Source organism: Calonectris borealis, chromosome 21, assembly GCF_964195595.1.
Source record: "Calonectris borealis chromosome 21, bCalBor7.hap1.2, whole genome shotgun sequence".
NCBI lineage: Eukaryota > Metazoa > Chordata > Aves > Procellariiformes > Procellariidae > Calonectris > Calonectris borealis.
In genome coordinates, this window is record NC_134332.1 from 9,083,045 (window position 1) to 9,105,476 (window position 22,432).

Here is a 22,432-nt window from a genome sequence, read left to right on the forward strand (position 1 = left end):
AGGGAGGCAGCACACACTCCTCTCCACCTGCTCTGAATTGAGCCTCCCGTAGCTAAAGGAAAACCAGCTGGAGTACTTTAAAATGATTTTTGTAATTAATTAAAAAAAGGCATGCCAGCAGGGTTTATTAAATGGAGCCGCAGAACAGGGAGGATGCAGCAGGACTAATTTTAGTAGCTTGAAGTTGATTGTAAAGTTTTCCAGCTCCTGTTTTATATTCGCCTGGTTAATGAGTGCCAGATACGAGAAGGCAAGATTGTGAGATGATGGATTTGGGGCAGAAAATGGCAAGTGATATTTTAAGCATTCTGTGTTCCTTACATAGAAAGTGAGTCTTTCTCTTCCTTCCTTTAACAGGTGATCAGTAACAATAGTGGATTGCAGGTCCAAAGGAAGAAAGTTAAACCTCTGGGTATTTTTTTGGTAACTTGACACTAGCCAAAATAGTGTTTTCAGGGAGCAAGCTCTAGGCCATTAGTTTTCTCTGAGGCGCAGGCTAATGGAGCTTAACGTAATGCCAGATTTAGGACCCAGCCGTCTCTGTCTTCTTCCTGTCAGAATTAATCACAGTCCCCCATTAGAGGAAGCTGAGTGCATCTGTCAGATCTCATAAGCCTGCTGCTTTGTCGCTGCTGCAAAACAATGTCTTAAATTACTTGTTTAGCACAAAGTTCACATAGATGAAGAAAGATTTGTAAATATGTGGGGCAGCTTAACTGGCTTGTGTGGTGTAAAATAACTACTCGGAGCAGGAACCCTGCTCTGCTGCTGTCGTTCCTTAAATATTTAACGGTACAGGTCTTGCAACACGTGTGTGCATCGGTGTGAGCTGGCCTGCCCCGCTCCCAGCCGGGGCAAGGACCAGCTCTTCCCCACCTCGAGCTGGGTGAAGGGACGAGCGGAGGTCGGTGGGGAAAGGGGTTGTAGATTTTGGAGTGGCCGAGTTGAAGAGCTTTCTGCTGGCTCTGGTGTGTTGGATGGTTTTTTAGGAGACTGTGTGGTCCAGTTGGGTGGCCTCATCTTTGAAAGTCTTCGTGGTGTTTTAAAGGACTCAGGATATGTTTTCTTAAGAGACTCCTCCCCTCAGACGGTAGATGTCATCTGGCATTGGGATTACCGTTCAGACCTGGCCAAGCATTATGAATTAAAATAAATACAAGAATCAGGAGATAAAAGTAAACCTGCTGTTGTCCTTTTCATTGCAAAGGTGAACTGGAGAGGTTTTGGGGGCAGTTTGTGTGCAATAGGCTCCGTTGCGGGTTCATCTGCTGCGAGCTCAGCGTGTGACGCTGGCTGCTAACTCCTCTTTGTTTCTTTTTCGTTCCAGGGGACACCTGGCAAACCAGGTCCAAGGGGGCAGCGCGGTCCAACGGTAATGAGCCATTTCTTCATTCTTGTGCATTTTGAAAGCTTCTTAAGGCTGGGGAAAGTGGGATCTGATTTGTGTCCTCACTGGGTAGGATCTGGCCTTCAGCAGTTAAAGCTAAGCAGAGGGGGCACCATGATTTGGGGCTCACCAGTGAACATGGTTTAAAGTCAGCAGACCTCCAGTGGCAGTGGCAAAGGCTCCTGCCATCCCCTTGCTGCTGGTGGGACAGCTCATTGACCCGGTGCAGCTCAGGCGCTTGGGTGCTTTGCCTGATCACAATGTCATGCTGTGGGTAGCCAGAAGGGCTAAAATGTCATCTTTTGTGTCTTTTTAAGGGTCCACGTGGGGAAAGAGGCCCTAGGGGAAGCACCGGGAAACCTGGCCCAAAGGTAAGGTTTTGAGGAGCCTAGTGGAATTGTGTCCTAAAAAGTGTTGGTATAAGAGACCCTCTGGTTCATTGCCCTCCGTTTCCCTTCTCTCCTTTCTCCATTGTATTTTGAAAGCTGAGCCCTCCTGAGCTTCATTGCCCATCTAAATGGCTCATAACCCAACCACAAAGTATATGTACAGGTCCTAAAAATGTTTGGCCCATGTTTCAGTGGGACATCAAGTGCATGCATGAATTAAAAGCTGTTGCAAGCAGAAGGGGAGGGAGCACCCCCGCATCAGGGACCAGCACAACCCTACAATCCACCGACGCTTCCCCTAAGCCCTATTTTTTGTGTTTTGGCATTTGAACCACCTCAGAGCCTTAGGCTGTGCCGTGGGTGAAGGGGCACGTATTGCTGCTGGTCCCCAGAACCTTGCACCTTGCTGAGCCACTTTGCATGCGCACTCTGCGCCCACGATTGGTCGCTGGACAAAATAGGTATTTTTTTGCCAGCCAATCTGGAGGCACGCGCAGCTCCAAAACCTGCTGCGGAGACCAATTAAGTGACCATCGATTGCCGGGCCTGACGGAAGCAAAGCTTTTGTAGTGAGACGTTGTCACCACTGCGCTGCCGGCTTTAAAAATAAATGTCTCGGCTTTGTGTTGGCATGAATTTTTGATAAACACCTCGTCTTTGCGGCGGCATTTATCTCTTGGAGGGAGGCCGTTATCTGGCGGAAATATCCTGAGCTTGCTGACGTTATCTTTCCTGTATTTTTATTAAGCAATGTGGGGGGAAGGAGCAGCTGCTCGTTTGTCACTGGACGCTGCTCCTGATACAGAATTATTAATAGAGAGGGGTGGGGGGAGCCGGTGGGGTGGGGTGTCACCACGGGCTTGGGACCATTTGAAGTCTTTGTGCAAAGCAGCTGCAATGGTGATATATGTATTTTTAATGGTGTGTTGTTTTGTTTATTCGTAAAAGGGCAACTCTGGTGGTGATGGCCCCCCTGGTCCTCCTGGCGAAAGGGTAAGGCAAGACTCAATCCAAGCCCGTTAGTTTAACGTGGCAGATGAGGCGGGTTTGCAGGGCTGAGGCGGTGCTGAGGGGGTTTTGCTGTGAGCATCCTACCAAGTACCCTGTTAAACAGAGAGCAGCTCGCTGGAGTCACCAGCTTAGCATACCTCGGTCAGCAAAAAGGAAAAATCTGTTTAGAAATCCGAGGTGAAACGTGCTTCTGTGGGAAGAGGTGTCTCGCAAGTCACCGACAGCCCGTAGGTCCTTTCCGAGCTCTCCCAGGAAGGCTCGAATGGGACCTTGGGTGTCCTGTGTAAGCATCGCTCCACGGGGAAAGGGAGAAGTCACCCACAGGTTTTGCGCAGACAGCAGAGCCCTGGTTTTCTGGAGGAGGTGGTCCTCTAGGACCTTGCGCTGCTTTCTCCAGATTACAGCACACTAGGTGGGAAATGCTGAAACGATGGGACTTCCGTGATTTTAGCCTCAATTTCTGCTTTTTCTTTCCTGGGTTTTTGTTTTGTTTGTAAATTTTCTACAAAATTGTCCAGGGAGGAAATATAAGAAATTGGTCCCTCCTTTGCACCTGCTGGTTGCGACCGCAGGGGCGAGGGGGGAGCTGCTGCTGACGCCGCTCCGGGCAAGCAGCGCTCTGAAGAGCATCTCTGTGGCAGTGGCCCCAAAGCCACCAGATCTCTTCTTTTTCATTCCTGCATGAGCTGGTAGCTCCCAGGTGCTCTCACTTGAGCTGGGATGGGAGAAGACCTATTTTTCATAGCACTGGGAGGGAAAGGCACAAAGCAGTTGATGGCCCTCTTCATGTGTGCAGTGCTTTTTGCAGCTGGACAGGCCACTCAGTTTTAACCATGCCTGGTGATTCTTATTTCTCCATGCGTTTTTTTCAAGGGATGGCCCCATGCAGCTGCATCTCGCACTTTGGGGCATTTCTTCGGGGTAGAAGTAGCTGGCTTTCTGTATCTTTGTGCTCACCTGCTGTTCACACGGAGCTAGTATTTCATAGTAAAGCGTTATAGGTTCCTTAACCATGTTTTCTGGCTTGTTTTGCATCCCAGGGACCACCAGGGCCTCAAGGACCAACTGGATTTCCTGGACCAAAAGGCCCCCCTGTAAGTAACTCTCTTTCTAGAACATGCAAAGGAATACATAAAGTCTTTTCCATCCAGCTGTGATTGTCTGTGCCAGCTCAGTCTTAGCCGCTTCTCTGACAAGCGGTGACGTACCCAATAAAAGGCATTACTGAGACATCATGATAATAACCCGACGGTTTAAGATTTTAAATAGCTGAGTAAATTGCAGCTGATTATAAATGTTCATTTCCTAATGACTCAATATCGCTAGGATCTTTCATGGTTGCTCTGTTCTTTATTTTCTCTCTGTATACTGGGAGGACAGCACAACCGAGTAACACTTCTGTCTCTGCAATTATTATACACTGGTGGGGGACCTCAGAAACCTTTTTGGAGTGATTTCCTTCCCTGTGGTGAACAGCTCGCTCCCACTTTGGACCTGTAAGATAAATCTTTCCTTTGGGAGATGTATGGGAAAGGGCCGTATCTTTTAGGGTTCTGAGCACCCCCATTTCACTCTAAAATGGATGGGAACTAATGCAAGGAGGCAAGCAGGTTTGATTCAGTCCTTATCACAGTTTTACTGCTGAGCACATGGTTGTGTTCCTTCTCACCCTGGTTTTCTGCTGTAGGGTCCTCCTGGGAAGGATGGATTGCCTGGTCACCCCGGACAGAGAGGAGAGACCGTAAGTAGCCAAAAATCTTGGGCAGATCATTAGTCCTGAGTCTCGTCTTGCTGGTTGGTTTTTCTAAACCCTTCTGTGCAGCTGGGGAGATGTGGCCACACATTTGTTTTCCCTGGAGGTCTGTGTCTCTCCAGCTGCATGGGATGGTCTACGGGAAGCAACCCTCTTCTGAGCAGGACAGGTCGGTCTAATGATGATTTATGCAAAGGTTGTGCACCAAATCCTCTCTCTCTGTCCCTTTAGTAGATTGTGGAGGTCACGTGCATCATGCATGGAGAAAACATGAGCAGAGATGTAGTGATGCCGGTGACGGGCATCAGAGGCAGTTGGGTTTCTGCCGTGATGGATGCTGCAAGAGGCAGCTCCTCGCGAGGTGGGAGGATGTTGGCTGGGGTTGAGTCGGGTCAGCACTTGGTGTGGCTCTTGCTTTCATGAGGTGGAGAAGAAGCTGGGGGGTGATTTCCAGGCAGCCCCTGCAGCCAGGCTCCGTATCTCACGGACTCGTCGAAGTGCTCATCCCTTTGCCCTCCCAAGAGGGAAGGCTGTACCTCTGCTCTGTGGAGCGTTATGGGTAAAGTCTGCGCTTTCTTTCCCACTCCATCCTTTGGAGATGTTTTACGTCTCTCTATTCCAGAGACATAACTCTAGGGCTGTGTTAGCAGAGATATTTTTTCATGCAAGGCGGGCTCCATCCTTTGCGAGCTCAGCTTTCTGCACCCAGCTGCGCTAGGTCGGGGGCAATTTTATTTTCTCTGGAACCTGCAATGGGGAGAAATAAATGATTTTCACTTCTTGATGTACCATGTGGCCAACGCCAAGAGCTGTTGCATAGAGTTACAGAGAGAGTAAGAGTTACAGCCCAGGTTTGGCAGTGCTTGTTTTGAGAGGAAGGCAATTCCTGGCCAAGATGAGTGGTGTAATGGTTTTGCTCTAGTTTTCCTGTTCACACCGGTTACTGCAGCACGCTCGCGTATCAGCCGCTGCCTTAACACCCAAGTAAGAAGAGCATCTCTGCTGACGCTGCCTTTTAGCCAAAGTTACGCACAAGGGCCTCACCAAGTTTTGCTTAAGCCCCCTCCAGCAATAATCCCTTGCTGCAACCCGGGGCACGGCTCCTGGCTGTTTAGGTACCTCACGTATCGTACGCATACTGCTTTGTCCATTTTAAAAGGTTTTATTGCACAGATGTAATCATTGTTTCTCACCAAAGGAGAACGATGAGGCATGTGGAAGGTATGATACCCTGGCTGTCGTGCGTCTCTGGTGGTCTGTTTTCCCCACCTTTTTTGCTTGAAGGATACCCTAAGCAAAAATGACCCTTTGCCACGTATTCCTCTGCATGCAGTAATTAGTATCTTTTTGTTTGGCATTTTTGGGGATGTTTATTCTTTTTCCTCGGCTGTTTACAATCCAGCTCATTCGCTGTTGTTGGTATGTCCCTCTCCCCAACACTGCATGTTGCATGTTAGCAGATAGACTCTTTGTTCTGTGTTTATTTTACAGGCAACCCCCCCCAATTTCCTCTACTCAGCTTTGCATTTTTCTCCACTGCCTTTCCTAGCAAATGAGCATTAAAAAGGCTTTGCACATTATGCATTTTTTCCTCTCAACTTATCACACAACAATTTAATTAACTTGCCTGGCATTTGCTAGGCAAGGCAATGCAAATACTGCTCAGTGCAACACCGGACATTTATTTACACTCCATAAGACTGACTTTAAGGCAATGGTTGTGGTATTTTTGAACACACAATCCTCAGGTCAGGATTAACTTAAAGGTGAAGAGAAGAGTTTTCACCTGCCGGAGCCTGATTGTGACATTTAGCCTTCCTTCATTGAGTTATCTATAACATCCAGGACGCCTACATTCAAATTAGAAGAAGTAGTAAAAGCTTTACTTGCATCTGCTGTTATCAACTTGGAAGAAAGCATCAAACTCCAAGTCTGCATGAATATGAATGGAGAATGGGCTTTCAATTATTTGGGGTCTGAAAGCGTTCCCTGATAGCTTTCTTCACTCATGGCAGCAGTAGCTTGCCTATCACAGGCAAATCCTTCCAGAAAACCAAAAATGTGTTAATTTGTGCCATCAACAGGCTTGCAAAGATCACTTTCCCTTGCATCCTCTTGAGGTGCATGCAGACATGTGCAGAACCAGGTAGCAGAAGTCCCTTTTTTGTCCCCCTTTCCTTACACAGTGACAAAAAACGAGGAGAGAAACGTAAAAACGAATTAAATATTATTTCCACATCAGTAGAAAACCTAGATTTGAAATCTGAGTGTCAAATAGTTCCCTTTATTTTACTTTTCATTTCATAGCAAATAGGCACACTGAAGGGTGCCGAAAGATTTGGCCATATCAGATTTACAAAGATTGGATCTATAAAAACCAAGAAACATTCTAAAAACTCTGTGCCCAAGGCTCAGGCAGGATTAAAGGAAACCCCTTTCTTCAGATTAATAAGAAAAGTCCTGCACAGAACTGGATGAAATATTTTCCTATGATAAGAGTTTACATTGTACATTCATTTCACAAAGATGTTTTGCCATTTCTCCATCAATGATAGGATATTTTCTGTGATCCGCAGACAGCTATAGAATAGCATTGAGTAGTTTTTTTAGCATGACACATTACCATTGGCTTGGGATTTATCTGATCATCTTTTGTGGCAATGAGAAAATAGCTTGTGTGCCCTAAATGACTTTTCTCAATTTTGTCAGCATGCTATAGTAAGAATGATAATTAATGTGCTTTTTAAAGAGTGGCTTAGGAGAGCTAAACAATTGCAGTGGTGATAGTTCGTTATTGTCACTCTTCAAATGTCATTATAATTAGCTGTCATGGAGACTTCACTACTCATCAGCATTTGGAGAGAAACACATTTGTGATGTCTTTCAACAGATGTTGATGAAGAATATAAAGCTTCGCTCAGCCCCCAAGGCTGGTGGGTTGTGGGCTTCAGCAGGGCTGGAGATTGGCGCTGCCGGTGCCGAAAGTGGAAGACGGTCACCCAGCCTCTGAGCTCCTGGGAGCTAAGCCTAAAACAGAGCTAAACCTCAACCAGTACCAGAATGGGGAGCAGGAGAAGGGAAATGGTTATTAAGAGTTACTCTGCATGAGGAAACTCACACATTCTGACTTTTTAATAGCCATTTCCTCTACAGGTTTTACGAGCGTAGCAAATTTTTTTATATATATAGGACCAGTCCTTCAGCCAAACCACAATAGCTCCATCAAAACAGCAGGCTGAGCTTTGAGAATCCCTTTTTCTTCCTCTGTTTCATCCCTGTATAAATGTACAAATACACGTTTTCCACTTTCTGTTTGATTTCTTGTTTCTTTTGTCCTTGGGTGTCCACCCGTTCCTGGTCAGTAGTTTCACCAGAGGAGGAGCAGTCGGGTGGCAGCCTGGGACCCTCGCTGGAGTACTCCTTGGCCAAAGTGTCATCTCTTTCTCTTTTCCCTTTCTCTAACAGGGTTTCCAAGGCAAAACTGGCCCTCCAGGACCCCCTGGTGTCGTAGGCCCTCAGGTAAGAAAAAAATGCTCGTGCTTGCACCAGCCCTCTGCAGCTCATCTTCACCGGTCCAGCACAGCGGGGACCCGCAGCTCTGCTGGTTTAGCTGGAGCTGCTGGGACTGCAGGTTGTACAGCACAGAGGCTCCTCTTCCAGGGGAGGCAAAGTCATGTTGAAGCACGCTTGGTGGCTTTGAAATTCCTGGCCAGGGTGTGAAATACCCCAGTGGGTCCCAGCCCACCTTGTCGAGGCGTTAGGATGGTATTTAGACAAACGTGGCTGCTGTAAATAAGGTGGCTCCTGTGAACTTAGCAGAATTACCTTGGTGTAAAATTGGTGTAGGATGGGAGAGACCGGCTACGCACAGCCTGACTAAAAGACCACAAGCAGCCAGTGTTAAACGGATCTCAAAGGGCTGTACAGCTGCTAGGGCGTTCAGGGCAGCGTAAGCGTGATGCAAGAGTGCTCTTACATGTCGCTGTGAAGAAATGCATCCCTCTTTAATGTAAAGTGCTGCTGGATTCTGTCAGCGTTGCGTTATTTTTCTTTTAGTCGCAATAAACTGTGCAATCTGGAAATAGTAACTGCACAACCAGAATTTGTACCCCTCAAGCACAGGCATGCGAGGCTCGTGCATCAGTTTTGTAGGCAGAGTCTTAGGCTGAGTAGGACTGGCTTTGGGTTGAGTCTTCTTTCCTGGGGAGGTTGCTCTTTAATTACAAAGTAATTAATTTGTCCTCTTTGATGATAGTGTAAAGTCCCTGATTTGTAAATTCTCTGATTAGGGGCAATTCCCTGACTGTGTTTGTCTTCTCAACTGCAAATTAGGTTCTATGGCAATTTTATTTGGCTCTGCTGCGCGTAGTTAGTGTGATCTGTGGCTGCTGAGCGATCGCAATGTTATCGTTCTGCGTACACTAAGCAGCACCCTGCAGCGTAACACAAATTACAACCACCGTCTCAGTGGACACCAGCGTGCAGGGACATTATAGGCTTGTGCATATGGCTTTTGTCCTCCTCCTGCCACTTAGGAACCTTCTACACTGGGCCTTATGTTACACTCGTCACCGTTAGTGCCCGTGTACGGCACAGAAGCAGTCAATAATTGCCATGTAGTACAAGCCTAATCCATTATTTATGCCCCATATAAGGAAGAATCAGCATAATTGAAGAGTACTTAGGAAGTTTTCAATTTTAAAGAAGTCCCTAAGCATAATAATTGTAGTAATGCTATCTCATTTATGTGAACGCTTTCATTCCAGAGGTTCCCAATGCCTCTAGTCTGTCAAGTGCAATGTTGCCCACTTCCAAAACAAGGTCCCTTCAGATGCCAAAGGAGGCATCTTTGCAGGGATTCCTGGTGGCACTGCAGGGGACAGCTAAGGGAAGGAGCATCTTCCATCCCATGGCAACCTAAAGGAGCGAACTGACAGCCTGCACCTCTTCCTTCACATACCCACCACCTTCTCCCTGATCTCTGTTTCTTTAGGGTCCGACTGGTGAGACTGGGCCGATGGGTGAGCGGGGACATCCAGGCCCTCCGGGTCCCCCGGGTGAACAAGGTCTTCCTGGCCTCACTGGAAAAGAAGGGACCAAGGTAGGGACCAGCAGCCTACTGAATTCACCTTCCTTGCAAGCCTGGACGCCTGCCTCTCTCCCAAAGACGGAGAGGGACGATTCAGAAAAGACGTGATGTTTTGCAGTGTCTGATCATGACTCGAGCCCAGAGGGAGGAGCTGGGTCTCTGTGGAGTCTGCAGGTCCTCAGCTATTTGTCACTGTCATTGCAGGGTGACCCTGGTCCCGCCGGCCTCCCAGGGAAGGACGGTCCCCCGGGCTTGCGAGGCTTCCCCGGAGAGAGAGGTCTCCCCGGCCCCATTGTGAGTAGAGACTGCCCGGTCCTTCCAGAGGGAAGGATGTCCAGGCGGTGCAGCACCCACCTTCCAAAACGACTTTGTTTTCTTCCCTCCAGGGTGCTCCAGGGCTGAAAGGCAACGAAGGTCCCCCAGGCCCCCCAGGTCCAGCAGTGAGTATCCTTGCCCTTACAGGCACCACCTAACGCATTTACAAGCTTGGCAAGCCAAAACGGAGGGTTAGTCACAGCTCAGTGCTTTATCTGTTATTTCCTTTGCACTAACTAACGACTTGCTGGATATCGCTTTATTTTACAAGACACGCATGTAACAGCTCAGTCATTTTGTGGTGGCAGCTATGAACATATGTGACAAGCTGAGGGAACAGGGATGATTCAGGACATTGAGAATTTTGTTCCTAAGTCACCAGCTTTCCTTCTGAAAGTTGTCCCCACTTGAGATTCATGCTCGGCGCAGCCCTCCTGGAAGAAAATGTTCATCATCCAACCCTCCCTGCTGCATTGGCCGTGAAGTGGCTCATGCTCTTGTTCCAAGCTGATAATGTGCCCCACACTGAGCTCCCTGCACCACCCAGAGGAGAACCCAGCCCTTCCAGGGATTTTAATTAAAAAAAGATCTGCAGGACCCCTTGGGCTGATGGTACCAACTCATCACATGGCAGTCACCCCATCGAATGTGCTTGTTTATGATGCATTTGCAGCATCCTACTGCTGGATTTCTTTCTGTCTGTGTATAGATAAAGCTTGATACTCCAATTAATGCTTCCTTCTTCTCCGAACAGGGCTCTCCTGGCGAGCGTGGTCCCGCGGGATCAGCTGGCCCGATAGGCTTGCCAGGGCGACCTGGCCCCCAGGGACCTCCGGGACCCGCAGGTGAAAAGGGAGCCCCAGTAAGTACCAGTATAAAGATGAACAGCTGTGGGTCAAATAGAAATGTGTGTAGTAGGAAGCTCAGCATGGAGACATTCCCTGGGGCAGGTGTATAAAAGATTTTTTTTTTTTTTTAAAAAAAAAAAAAAAGAAAAAAGAGGAATTAAATTAGGATTGAATTGCACCCAATTCAATTTGGGTGCATCAAACCCCACTGAACTTTAGCTGCTCAACTGCCCTGGTTGGGGCACCTGTGCTATCAAAAATGGATGTGATCCCAGGGACTGAAATGTCTCCAGGCAACGAGAAGGGATGAGGACTGAACAGGTAAAATGACAGCCTGTGTGACCTCCTAGTGACAAACAGCCAAAGGACAGGCCTCTGGGCAAAGAAGTGAGCCAACTCCATCACTGCTTACAAGGATGCAACGGCAGTAGCGATTTCCACTGGGCCTAAATAAATCCTTACCCTGACTCTGCCCCGGGCAAGGGGCAGCGCAGGAAGGTGCTGCGGAAGTTTCGGCTCCGCTTCTCGGGATGCCGTGTGCTGCCGCAGCATCAGTGTTCCCAGGCATCCCGCTGGTGCCCGTGGAAAGAGCTGCTCTCAGCAGGAGCCCGAGCAGAGCGCGGCTGAGTCCTGCCATATGGTCCCTCTCCCGAGCGTTCACCAGCCAGCCCGCGCAAACTCTCACGTCTTTCGCTCCCCAGGCACGCACGTGAAATGTCACGTGCGGGCAGGAGAGCGTGGGCTGGGATGACTATTTCTGTCCCTGAAGAGCGCAGCACCGTGACAGTCCCGAGGAGGAAGGCTGTGCCTCGAATTCACACCCAAATGGTTTTGCAGGGACTTTTGGGTTGCCTGCCTCAAACTTAAACTCAGCTTCAGACCCAGTAAAATAAGCAAATGCTGGTATCGGTGATTTCAGACTGGATGAGGATACTTACAGTGATTGATTGTTGTTATCAAAAGTGTTTATCAGCCACTGTATTCCACATTTGCTGGCTTATTAGAAACTCCAGCAGCTAGTCCAGAGGCAAGAATTTCCTGGTGAATCAGCTTTATGAACATCTGTCCTGCCAAGTACCTATATGATGTATCAGTGGATAGATGAATAGGCAATGTATGTGGCACCTAATTATTCAGAAGAGAGCACCCGGGATTCAAATGCAATTAAATTATGTACGAGGAAACTGGAGAATATCCACTGTTCAGTTCCTATAAATGAATAAATTTGACTGAGGGTTCCAGGTCTGAGGAATACGAGTAGATGTTTAGGCAGGAGGCCAGCAGAGATTGCTTTATTCACTAGAGGTGTTTTCCTTTGTCCAGAAGCTCAGGAGGGAGCTTGGGGCCTCCTGAGAAACCCCCATTAGTTGGGGATCAGCCAGGGAGGGAGCAGGCAGTGAGTGCTGGGACAGCCAGGACCAGAATCAGTAAAAACTGGCTTATGGGCATAAAAATTACTTGAGGTCTTGTTTGTCATCCGGAGAGAGATGGCAGAGGGTTCAGATTAAATGTGATTTTATTGCTATAGCAGTGAAATTGCAGCTCTGATCTGGGTATTCACCGTTTAGATTTGTTTGTTCTTTCTTTATCTCTCGTGATCGAAATTTTGTCTTGTTTCAGACAGTGAGCACAGGGAGCCTGATGAAATATCAGCTGGAAACCGGTTTTGCTATACATGCCCATATAGTCAGGGGTCATTAACAGCTGAATAAAACATTAATGGGATGTAATGGGTTGGTTGGAGGGTGGAGGAGAGCTCTGTGTGACCTGCCTTCTCCTGCTTCCAGGGCGAGAAGGGTCCTCAGGGACCAGCTGGCCGGGATGGCATCCAGGGCCCGGTGGGACTCCCAGGTCCGGCAGGTCCTGTCGGCCCCCCTGGAGAGGATGGAGACAAGGTGGGAGCAGCTCCCTGCTGCGCAGGGTCACTTTGGGAAGGAACCGGGCAAGGTGCCCCGTTGCCGCTACATTGACCCGCTGCTTCCACCGCATCGGGTTGGATGTGCTGCTGGTCATAACACAAGGATATTTGATGGTGCTGGCAATCCCGCAGCGTCCGATCTGGGGAGCAGCCGGCAGACTGGGCTGTGTGTGCTCTGCCAGCCAAACCGCTTGCTGAAATCCCCTTAGCCTCCCCCGAAGCCCATAGCAGGTGGCCTGAGCGTTGGGTGCCTGGCCTTTCCCAATTAATTACCTTTCCCCACTCTCTCATTAAGCCCCTCTGGACTGGAAGATTCTTAGAAAACATTAGCTGGGATGAATCACTCATTGCTGCTAACAAGGTCTGCACAATGATGCTTCTTGCATCGCATGGCAGCTAAGGAAAGGTTTAGGATGTAAAAGGGTTTAGTTACACCTGGAGTGGCCAAATCTCTGGCCTTTTTCAGAACATTCTGGGGTATTTCTGTGGGAATTGGCATCTTTGGGCTGGGGATGCAGACACACAGGACTATTGCTTGAACGTTGAGATATGGAAGTGGTCACCAAGTGAACTAACTGTGCCCCTTTGTACCTGGCAGGGCGAGATCGGGGAGCCTGGCCAGAAGGGCAGCAAGGGGGACAAAGGGGAGCAGGTGAGTGGGGAGGATGTCGTCGTAGCCGCTTCCCTGGAGGAGCGTGGTTATGTTGTGTGACTTGTTGGAAGCAGAAAACGGTATCATTTTAATTTCTTTCTATCATTGCTTCATCTTCTCCTTTGCTTCATCGAATGCCCACACAATGTAAAAAAGAACGAGTGCCTGAAGTGTGAGCCTCCAGCTCCCAGGAACACATTGAGATGTTTCCATGTCACCCATGTACTGTGTAAATAGCTGTGAAACACTAGCAGCCCTTACCATTAAAGTTGGGTGTTCGGCTGTCGTTCCTTTTCTAGTTGCTTGCAGCACACTGAAGCACCTTTACGTGCTGCTCAGAGCTTGAGGAAGATAAATTACACATAAGTATCTAGATGGAACTGAGTGGTGTCTATTGCTTTGCTGGAGCAAAAATGCTTTTAGACGTGTCTGCTGTGCCATTGGCACCAGCGCTGAGGAGTGCTGGTGTGTCCGGGGAGACTTGACCCCGTCCTCCCTCTCTGTTTTGGGAATTAGTGCACGTTTAACGGAGGCTGTGTTGAAGGGCATCGCCTTTTCCAGATGAGTTTTTTTACTCTGTGCTCCTAACGCTGATGTCGCACTTCTGTTTCGTGACAGGGTCCACCAGGTCCTACCGGCCCACAGGGTCCAATCGGTCAGCCTGGCCCAGCTGTGAGTATTGTCTCCTGTTGGCAGAAATCCCCTTTCTTGCCATAAAATCTCCTGGGAAGCATTGCAAGGACTGGCAGTTTCTGCCTGGCACTGCTGCTGCCCAGCGCATGAATAGTGCATTGCTGCTGGCTGCAGCAGGCGGTGGTGGGGACGGAGCTTCGCATCTGCCTTGTGGCTTTGCCAAGCTGGGTTAGACTCTTTCCTCATAGGGTGCTGATGGAGAACCAGGTCCCAGGGGACAGCAAGGCCTTTTTGGTCAGAAAGGTGATGAAGGACCCCGAGGTTTCCCTGGTCCCCCCGGCCCAGTGGGCTTGCAGGTAATTTGTAGCATAGAGGGAGGGTTTAGGGTAATGAGAGCTGGGGCTCCACCTGAGATGTTCACAGTTAAAACTCATCACCTCCACAGGGCTTGCCTGGACCGCCTGGCGAGAAGGGAGAAACAGGTGACGTTGGGCAAATGGTAAGATGCTTTCATACTTTTTTTCATCACTGACAGACATTGCTCCAAGAAACATGTCTTAAATTTGTCTCCCCTTTTTCTCAGGGCCCGCCAGGCCCACCTGGACCGAGAGGTCCATCTGGACCACCAGGAGCAGATGGTCCACAGGGTCCTCCCGGGGGAATAGGAAATCCTGGTGCAGTAGGAGAGAAGGTAAAGCATCCAGACAAACCTGACTGAAGCCCGCAGGAGTTTGCTACAACGCTCATGCAGGGGCTTTGCTATGTCAGCAGAAAACTCAACACCCTGCAGAAACATAACTGTGATCACCGTCTTTTCCCCTCTGCAGGGTGAACCTGGTGAATCTGGTGAGCCTGGTCTTCCCGGCGAGGTTGGCCTCCCGGTAAGTACGCTACAGGGTGGCTCTTGCTCTGATGGAGAAGAGCTTTTGTTCAGTGGTGTCTCCCGAGGAGCTGGTTGAAGGGGTGTCAGAGAGGCATGGATGTGGATGGGGCTGCAGGGACTGAACCAGCCATGTCCTTGGTTTGGGTATTGAGTGACACATCGCCGTGTTACTGGGTATTTATAGTATAACATTTAGTCAAATACGGGCTACCCACGACTGAGCAACATGAACACCACTTAATCTTTGTGGGAAGGAACTGCTAAATCATGTCCTCGTGTTTTGAGATATAAGCAGAGCTTCTTTCCTAAAATTGATTAAAGGATAGTTAGAGACCGGTAAGTTGTTTTCCTGGATAATAGAAACACCTTTTTCCTTTACAGGGTCCTAAAGGTGAAAGAGGTGAAAAGGGTGAAGCAGGTCCCTCTGGTGCTGCTGGTCCACCTGGCCCCAAAGGTCCACCAGGCGATGACGGTCCCAAAGGCAGCCCTGTAAGTACCCCCTCCTGTCCAAGCAGCGCTTCCTTGCCTTGCCCAGCAGAGATCTCTGCATGAAAAGATGTTTTCCAGAGATTTTTGTGGAAATTTGAAATAGTTTACTAGCCAGAGAATTGCTCCTCTAATGATGTGTGGTATTAGTCCCCTTCTTTAGGGTGCTAATGAGGAAAAGACCCAGCTGTACCGTATCTTCCAGCAACACTTGAATTATTAGTCCTTTTTGCAGACTATCAGAAAACCCACACCTGTGGAGAGGGCCTGCAGTAGGTTTAGTTTTGTGCTTGAGCTTATGTATTGCCAAGGTCCTCCGCACCAGAGCGAAGTTTCCAAAATAGCGTAGAGGAGATTTATGTGAATTTGGGAGTTGTACCTCTAGGGTCAGATGCCTGCTGATGCTAATTGCTGTAGCTCTATTGAAGCCGGTAGAGCTATACTGATTTATACCAGATGACAATAGTACAATATTTATCTTGTCGGCTTCTTTGATGCTTGCTGGCTGAAGAAATTTATTATGCGATAAGCAAAGATGGCATGAAACAGCAGAGGAGGCAGGGGAGTTAGTCATCTCTCTTAACAGATGGAGTTTTGGGATATCGCTTTATTGGTTGAAGCCTATTGTCTGAACTCTGGTCTCAGAATCATTTGAAGTACACAATAGACATTGTATGGAGAAGAATGGTGACGTGTTTTATTCATTAAATGCTTTGAGAGGATCTTCGTATGAAAAATGTTACACATCTTGTAGTAAGCAAAAGCAAAATCTTCTAATCTGCACATGCCCCAAAGCTGCGAGGATTTCACTGTTACTTGTCCAATGTATTTATGAAAAACTAGATGAAACTCCCAGTGTTCCCTCTGGAGCTTTGCATAGTTTGGTGGCAGAGCTGAACTGGTGGCTGTGACGGGATGAAATTACTGAAGATGCAAAGGTGGGATGTGATCTGGGATTGTGTTTGAGGGTAGGGAATTGGGGTTTTGCTCCATAGGGTGACTCCCCGTGTTGTCGCTGGGGTAGCAGGCACTAGAGTTCTGCAATTCTCCAGATGCAGTATCTGACTTGGGGATATACTTCTTCTCTCTTTGCAGGGTCCAGTTGGTTTCCCTGGTGACCCTGGTCCTCCTGGAGAACCTGGTCCAGCTGTAAGTCTTTGCACAGAAGGGCAGTTAGGTCCTCCTCTTGGTTCAGTGAAATACGACTGTGTGCCATTCATTCACCAGCACCTCCTCTGGCATTTACTCTTCCTTTACTTGGGAAAGAGTAGGAATTCCCACCATAAGACTGTTTGTCTGACCATGCTACAACCTTTGGGGCAGTAGCTGTACGAACGCTGCTACCCACAGGATTTGACACAGGACATTTGCTGTTGCCAGTGTTCTCACTGGGAGATGGGAAGGGACGGTGCCCGGTGACATGAAGACCGGCTGAACCACACCTGCTGCTGCTAATGTTCTGCTCAACTCTATTCTTACCCTAAATACGCCTGCTTGTTTCTTTCTTCTTCCTTTTTAGGGTCAAGATGGTCCCCCTGGTGACAAAGGTGATGATGGCGAACCTGGACAGACTGTGAGTAACTGGATAGATGAGGTCCTCATCAGTCCCCATGGTTTCTGCGTGCAGGTCCAAGGACTTTTAACACAGAAGGACATACAGCAACAATTCCCACCAGCTTCTGCTGCACTGGTCCCCTGACGCCTGTCCCTCCTGTCTGTGTCAGCCCGGCTGCTGCCATCCATCCAGGCTGCTCAGCAATACATCCTGAAAGCAAAAATTAACTTACAGAAAAACAAAATCTAGTCTTTCCTTTTAACTTTGTCATGCCTTATGGTATTTCATGGTGGGAAGGGATAAAACAAGATACCACCTGCACCCCCGAGGAGGTGTTGGGAGTTGTACTGGCCGCCCACGCCTCGGCTTAGCACAACCTCTAGATCTTGACTCCAGTTTTACGCGTTCGCTCCTCCCTCCCGCATCTCGTGGTGCAGTTATGGCTTGTTCTCCTCCCCTCTCCATCTAGGGTTCCCCTGGTCCCACGGGAGAGCCAGGCCCCTCCGGACCCCCAGGGAAAAGGGTAAGCTGATTGTTTAGGAATATTTTTCCAAATGTATTTGTATTGACTTTTTGAAACTAATGTTATTACTAGGTCTACAGTAAATGCAAGGCAGTATCGTGTAAAATAAATAATAATTAAAAAAAAAAAATTATGCGCCATCCATAGCCATTGGAAATTGATAGCAAGTTGTCAACCAAACCCCATGGATTTTTTTGAGATTTTAACACCCAAAAGAAAATACAAGTATGAGGTGTTCCTGCTCTTCCTGCCTTGCTGGCGGAGCCGGGGGATTCATTTAGCAAGCAGCTAATTTAAAAAGCTTTTCAGAGATATTTGTCTCCATTTTGTCTTCTTCCCTGGGGCTGTAGCATCATTTTGCTAATTCCAATAGACCGTTTCAGATCAGTGTGATCTAATTGTGTTTTGCATCTATTTTGTGCTTTCTCTAGGGCCCTCCTGGTCCAGCCGGTCCTGAAGGAAGGCAAGGAGAGAAAGGAGCCAAGGTAAGAGCTGAATGGGATTTCACTTCTACTATGTCCTTTCTATGCCGAAAGGATCACCCTCTGACAACACTGGCGTTTGAAAGACAGTAATTTGATTTTGCTGTGTGTTACAACAGGCTAATTTAGCCTGAATTTGGGGCCATGGGCCTCAAATCTAAGCTTATATTTCATCTTTTAACAAACTCTGTGGGGATAATTAGAGCTTGGTAAGGTCATGGGAATGTTTTTCTTGTTTTGAAATGACAAAGTGCCATATTTGGCAATTCAATATGTTGTAAATAATACGGCATGCACAGCCCTAGGTCCTGTCCCAGGGCACACACAGCAATATTGGATGGTGGTTATTTCGGTAGGGATGGTGGGAAGTGTAGAGTGGGATTGCAAATTATGGATCCAATTGTTGTGGCAGCCACAGGAACGCTGATGGTGCAGGATGTCCTCTGCTAGCTCATCTCCCAGCACTGAACCAAGGAAAGCTTCCTGCTCCAGAGAGCTCACAGCCAAAGGGCCATTCCTGCTGGAAATCAGCAGAAATGGGCAAGGCTGAAAAGTGAAGGAGTTTGGAGACTTGTCCTCAGCGCATAAGGGATAGGGAGCAATAGGAAAATCAATGAACAGAAGGTTTTACATGCTTTGCATGGAATTGCATTCACTCTGTGACATCCTGGCAGCAGCCACAGTGTATTTGAGAAGATCGTTTGATACCCCAATGCAAATTAAACCATGCTGCTTCTTGCATCTAGGGTGAAGCTGGTTTGGAAGGACCTCCTGGGAAGACTGGCCCAATTGGTCCCCAAGGTGCTCCAGGGAAGCCCGGCCCCGACGGCCTTCGAGGAATTCCTGGTCCAGTCGTGAGTATTCCCAAACTGAGCAAAGTCTGAGAAAGGTTCTGGGCAGGGTTGTTCCTGGTGCTTTACCGTAACCCATCTGCCTTGGAAGATGCCTTTCTCCCAGTGTCATGTTCTGTCTGTGCTTAAAAGCCTGACAGCAGATAAAACATCTTTAGTGGATATAATATAATGATGAATATCATCTCCCAGCATGTTTTATTTGAGTCTTGGTTCTGCTCCCCCTCTCTCTGGGGTAACATTTCCATGAGCTGCAAAGTCCCTTTTCCAGTAGAGGTTTGAGCATGAAAGGAACATAAATCCTTTTGCCTTTACCCGCCTGCGAGAAGCCAGGGCAAACGTTCCCTGGCGCAGGGACCAGATGAGGATGGGTGAATAACCCCGGCTGGGAGCACAGCTGTCGTGAATGATGGGTTTGAGGGAATTGCACTGTTTTACAGGGTGAACAAGGTCTCCCGGGATCCCCTGGCCCAGATGGTCCTCCAGGCCCAATGGTATGTCAAGACCATAAAATTCCATGAGTTTTTGAAATGGGTGAATGTATTTTATGTTAATTCATTCTCTCTTTTGTTTTCCACCCTGTCTCTCAAAGGGCCCACCGGGTTTGCCTGGTCTTAAAGGAGACTCTGGTCCTAAAGGGGAGAAGGTGAGAATGGCACATACAATCTCGCTGCATGACCTGATGTCCCTATCTGGGTGTGGGGAAAAAAAAGTCATTGTAGAGGGGTCCTGCAGCTGGCATGATGAGGCTGAGGAGCGCCCCCAGCCCCGTATGCTTTCTCATGCTCTGGAAGCATTGGACATATCTTTAAAGGAGGGATGGAGAGTTGTGAGTGTGGCCCAAGAGGTGAACCGGGTTGTGCTTTGGGTGAGCGCGTGCTGCTGCCCATCTGGATCCAAGACTGGGTTTCCCACCTCCAGATCACCAACGCTGATGGCAACGAGGCGACACGGAGGATCTGAATCTCTGCACTCCCGTACGATGGCCCTTGCCGTCCATGGCAGCCCTCGTTGTCGGGGCTGCCTGAACACAGGCACTTTAGCAGAGGGCACAGGGAGGTGCAGACACCTGGCTTGCTTTAGGGCAGGACTCTCAATCTTGTAGAAATTTATGTAATATATGTTAGCACCCAAAATGAGCAGGCGCTCCAGTGCAGCAGTTCTGCTTCTATATTTGTGGCATTTTCTGTTGCAAAAAGCTAGTGCTTTGCTCTGCTCTGCCACTTCCAGGTGTCAGGGGTAGCTACAAACTCCTATCACCTTCGATATTTGGGTTTGTATCTAGAAAACTCTTTGCTGGGTAGCTTTGGTGTTCGGTTACCTCCGGCGAGAGATCATAATTAACATCTGCTGTTTTCCCCTAGGGTCATCCAGGTTTAATTGGTCTTATTGGACCGCCAGGCGAGCAGGGAGAAAAGGGCGACAGAGGTCTCCCAGGCCCCCAAGGCTCAGCAGGACCCAAAGGAGAGCAGGTAAATATTCCATAAGACCGTCATGGAATGTGCTTTTGAGCTGTGGGGTTTGCTGCCCTTGAGCAGGTTCGGCATAGCAGAGATGGTCAACCTTGGCAGGAGATTCTTGCTAATTTTTGAGGAATATTTTCTATATTAATGTGGTTTATTCTACATGTGAAATATAGAGATGCTCCAAAATGACGCATTTTAGTGGAAAGCAGATTGCCAAGGGTCATATGAAAAGACTTGGAGGGATGGTAACATTAAATATGCATCTAGAGGACTGATTTTTAACACTGTGTACCTCAATGAGATATGAGATTCCCTGGTCATGCTCTTGTTTGGATCATGCACACACTTAAAAACCAGTTAAAGGTCCAGATTTGAATGGAATTCTGCAAAACCAGGTGGTCATCTGTGAGCAGATATTATTGTGCAGTTATAGGCCAGCACTGCTGCATGCAAATTAATGTTCTGCTTTTATTTTTCAGGGTATCACAGGTCCTTCTGGACCAATCGGACCTCCAGGGCCACCAGGATTACCGGTATGTGATGAATAATTATCTTTAAATTCCTCGGGAGCTACACAGTCCTTCTGGAGTCACCTTGATGCTCCCAGATATACCCAGCACAGTCCTTCTGGCCTGACCTTGTATGAGGATGCTGGTGGGAATGGGTTTGTCCAGCTGACCCCATTAAAATCATTTGAATGAGTTACAGGAGTACTGGGGCGTGACATATGAGCTAAGGGATGGGTGCAGGGGGCATGGCGTGATCGAGGCAGGGAAATTAGCCCACCCCATTTCTCTCCCCCTTTCTTCTGGATTATCTACAATCACATCGTGATTTTTTTGTATTTTTTGCTATTTGCGTTTTTTTTCACTGGATACCCAAAGGCTGCAGCCTGCACCCTTGGGCAACCAGCATTTGCTGTTGCTGGGTGTCCTCAGCACGGAGCCAGGATCAGCCCCGGGTTACGGTAATCTCACACAGCAGCTTTTCCAGTCCCCATCCGGGCAGGAGTGTGGAGCGCTGACATAGATTGGTCTGACACAAATGCTTTTTGTACGTTGGCAAATAAAAGCAGCGCCGAACTCAAGTGGATGTGAAAAGTGGAAACAGAAAGGAAGTGAATTAAAAAAAACCACCTTGTATAACACTACTCTGTCTCCCTAAGGAGATACTGGCTTCTTCTCTGCTAGGAAACATACTGACTCCTTTCTGTATTTTTCTCTACACAGGGTCCACCTGGTCCCAAAGGTGCTAAAGGATCATCAGTGAGTACAGACATTGTTATCCAAGGAGGCTGAGGAGCTCTTAAGTGCATAATCTGCTGTGACTCCTCCACATCAGTGGCATTAAGGCAATTAGCCAAAGATGACTGTAGCAAATGCAGCCTTTTCAGGCTGTCTAAGCCCAGAAATTATAATTGGGAAAGGTTTCTGTTGCTCACACTGTACTTCATTGAACATCAGTGCAGCAAAGATCATAAGGAGGAATCCAGTGCATAGTCCTTAGGAGAAAAGCTACTGCTGTAAAGCAGAGGGTATTAAAAATAGACTGTGAAGCGGGAGGTGGCAAGCTGAAAAGTGAAGAACTCGGTGAGAAATGCGACACTGAAGCAAGCTTCATGTTACAGATCTCCTATGCAGGGAGCTAAAAATTCCTCTTGGGCAACTTCCTAATGTCTTTTTCCCATGCAGAATTCAATGTTTTATTACTTTTATTTGATTTGTAAAACTGTTGAGTTGATTTGGAGAGAACATTTTCATGCACTGGAAGATCCTTTCTTTTCTGTAGGAAGCCTAAGCAAAATTTGACTGTTTAACCCCAAGCGTGTGACTGATCTTTTCTTTTACCTAAGCATCTCGTGTGCCTGAAGGGACAGGAAGAAAGTTTTTGCCACAAGAGACTATTAAAAGAAATAATGTTTGGGATGTGATATAAGTGACAAGTACTTTTTCCTGAGTGACTCTCATGTTCTCCCTTGTTTTTCCCAGGGTCCAACAGGTCCAAAGGGTGAATCAGGTCTTCCTGGGCCCCCAGGACCTCCAGTAAGTAGAACCCCTTGCGTGAAGTGTGAAATGAGGTTCAGATTTAATGGACAAAGATTCAGCATATCGGGAGTCCTAGAAATGGATTGGCATCTCTTAGAGATGCTGGGGAAGAAAGCAGGACGTGAAGGGAGAAGTTACTAACGGGA

General features: G+C 48.0%; 1 protein-coding gene across 1 annotated transcript in view; it reads left to right on the forward strand.

Moving 5' to 3' along the window:
* COL5A1 (collagen type V alpha 1 chain) overlaps nt 1-22,432 on the forward strand; it is a 123,914-nt gene that overhangs the window by 88,307 nt on the left and 13,175 nt on the right. The window contains exons 33-61 of the mRNA XM_075171009.1: nt 1,328-1,372; nt 1,705-1,758; nt 2,725-2,769; nt 3,828-3,881; nt 4,475-4,528; nt 8,006-8,059; nt 9,534-9,641; nt 9,834-9,923; nt 10,016-10,069; nt 10,699-10,806; nt 12,580-12,687; nt 13,309-13,362; nt 13,981-14,034; nt 14,244-14,351; nt 14,441-14,494; nt 14,579-14,686; nt 14,823-14,876; nt 15,260-15,367; nt 16,460-16,513; nt 16,884-16,937; nt 17,389-17,442; nt 17,874-17,927; nt 18,671-18,778; nt 19,216-19,269; nt 19,368-19,421; nt 20,140-20,247; nt 20,721-20,774; nt 21,471-21,506; nt 22,230-22,283. Coding sequence (XP_075027110.1) covers nt 1,328-1,372; nt 1,705-1,758; nt 2,725-2,769; nt 3,828-3,881; nt 4,475-4,528; nt 8,006-8,059; nt 9,534-9,641; nt 9,834-9,923; nt 10,016-10,069; nt 10,699-10,806; nt 12,580-12,687; nt 13,309-13,362; nt 13,981-14,034; nt 14,244-14,351; nt 14,441-14,494; nt 14,579-14,686; nt 14,823-14,876; nt 15,260-15,367; nt 16,460-16,513; nt 16,884-16,937; nt 17,389-17,442; nt 17,874-17,927; nt 18,671-18,778; nt 19,216-19,269; nt 19,368-19,421; nt 20,140-20,247; nt 20,721-20,774; nt 21,471-21,506; nt 22,230-22,283 — 1,998 coding nt within the window. The remainder of the gene's footprint in view (nt 1-1,327; nt 1,373-1,704; nt 1,759-2,724; nt 2,770-3,827; nt 3,882-4,474; nt 4,529-8,005; nt 8,060-9,533; nt 9,642-9,833; nt 9,924-10,015; nt 10,070-10,698; nt 10,807-12,579; nt 12,688-13,308; nt 13,363-13,980; nt 14,035-14,243; nt 14,352-14,440; nt 14,495-14,578; nt 14,687-14,822; nt 14,877-15,259; nt 15,368-16,459; nt 16,514-16,883; nt 16,938-17,388; nt 17,443-17,873; nt 17,928-18,670; nt 18,779-19,215; nt 19,270-19,367; nt 19,422-20,139; nt 20,248-20,720; nt 20,775-21,470; nt 21,507-22,229; nt 22,284-22,432) is intronic.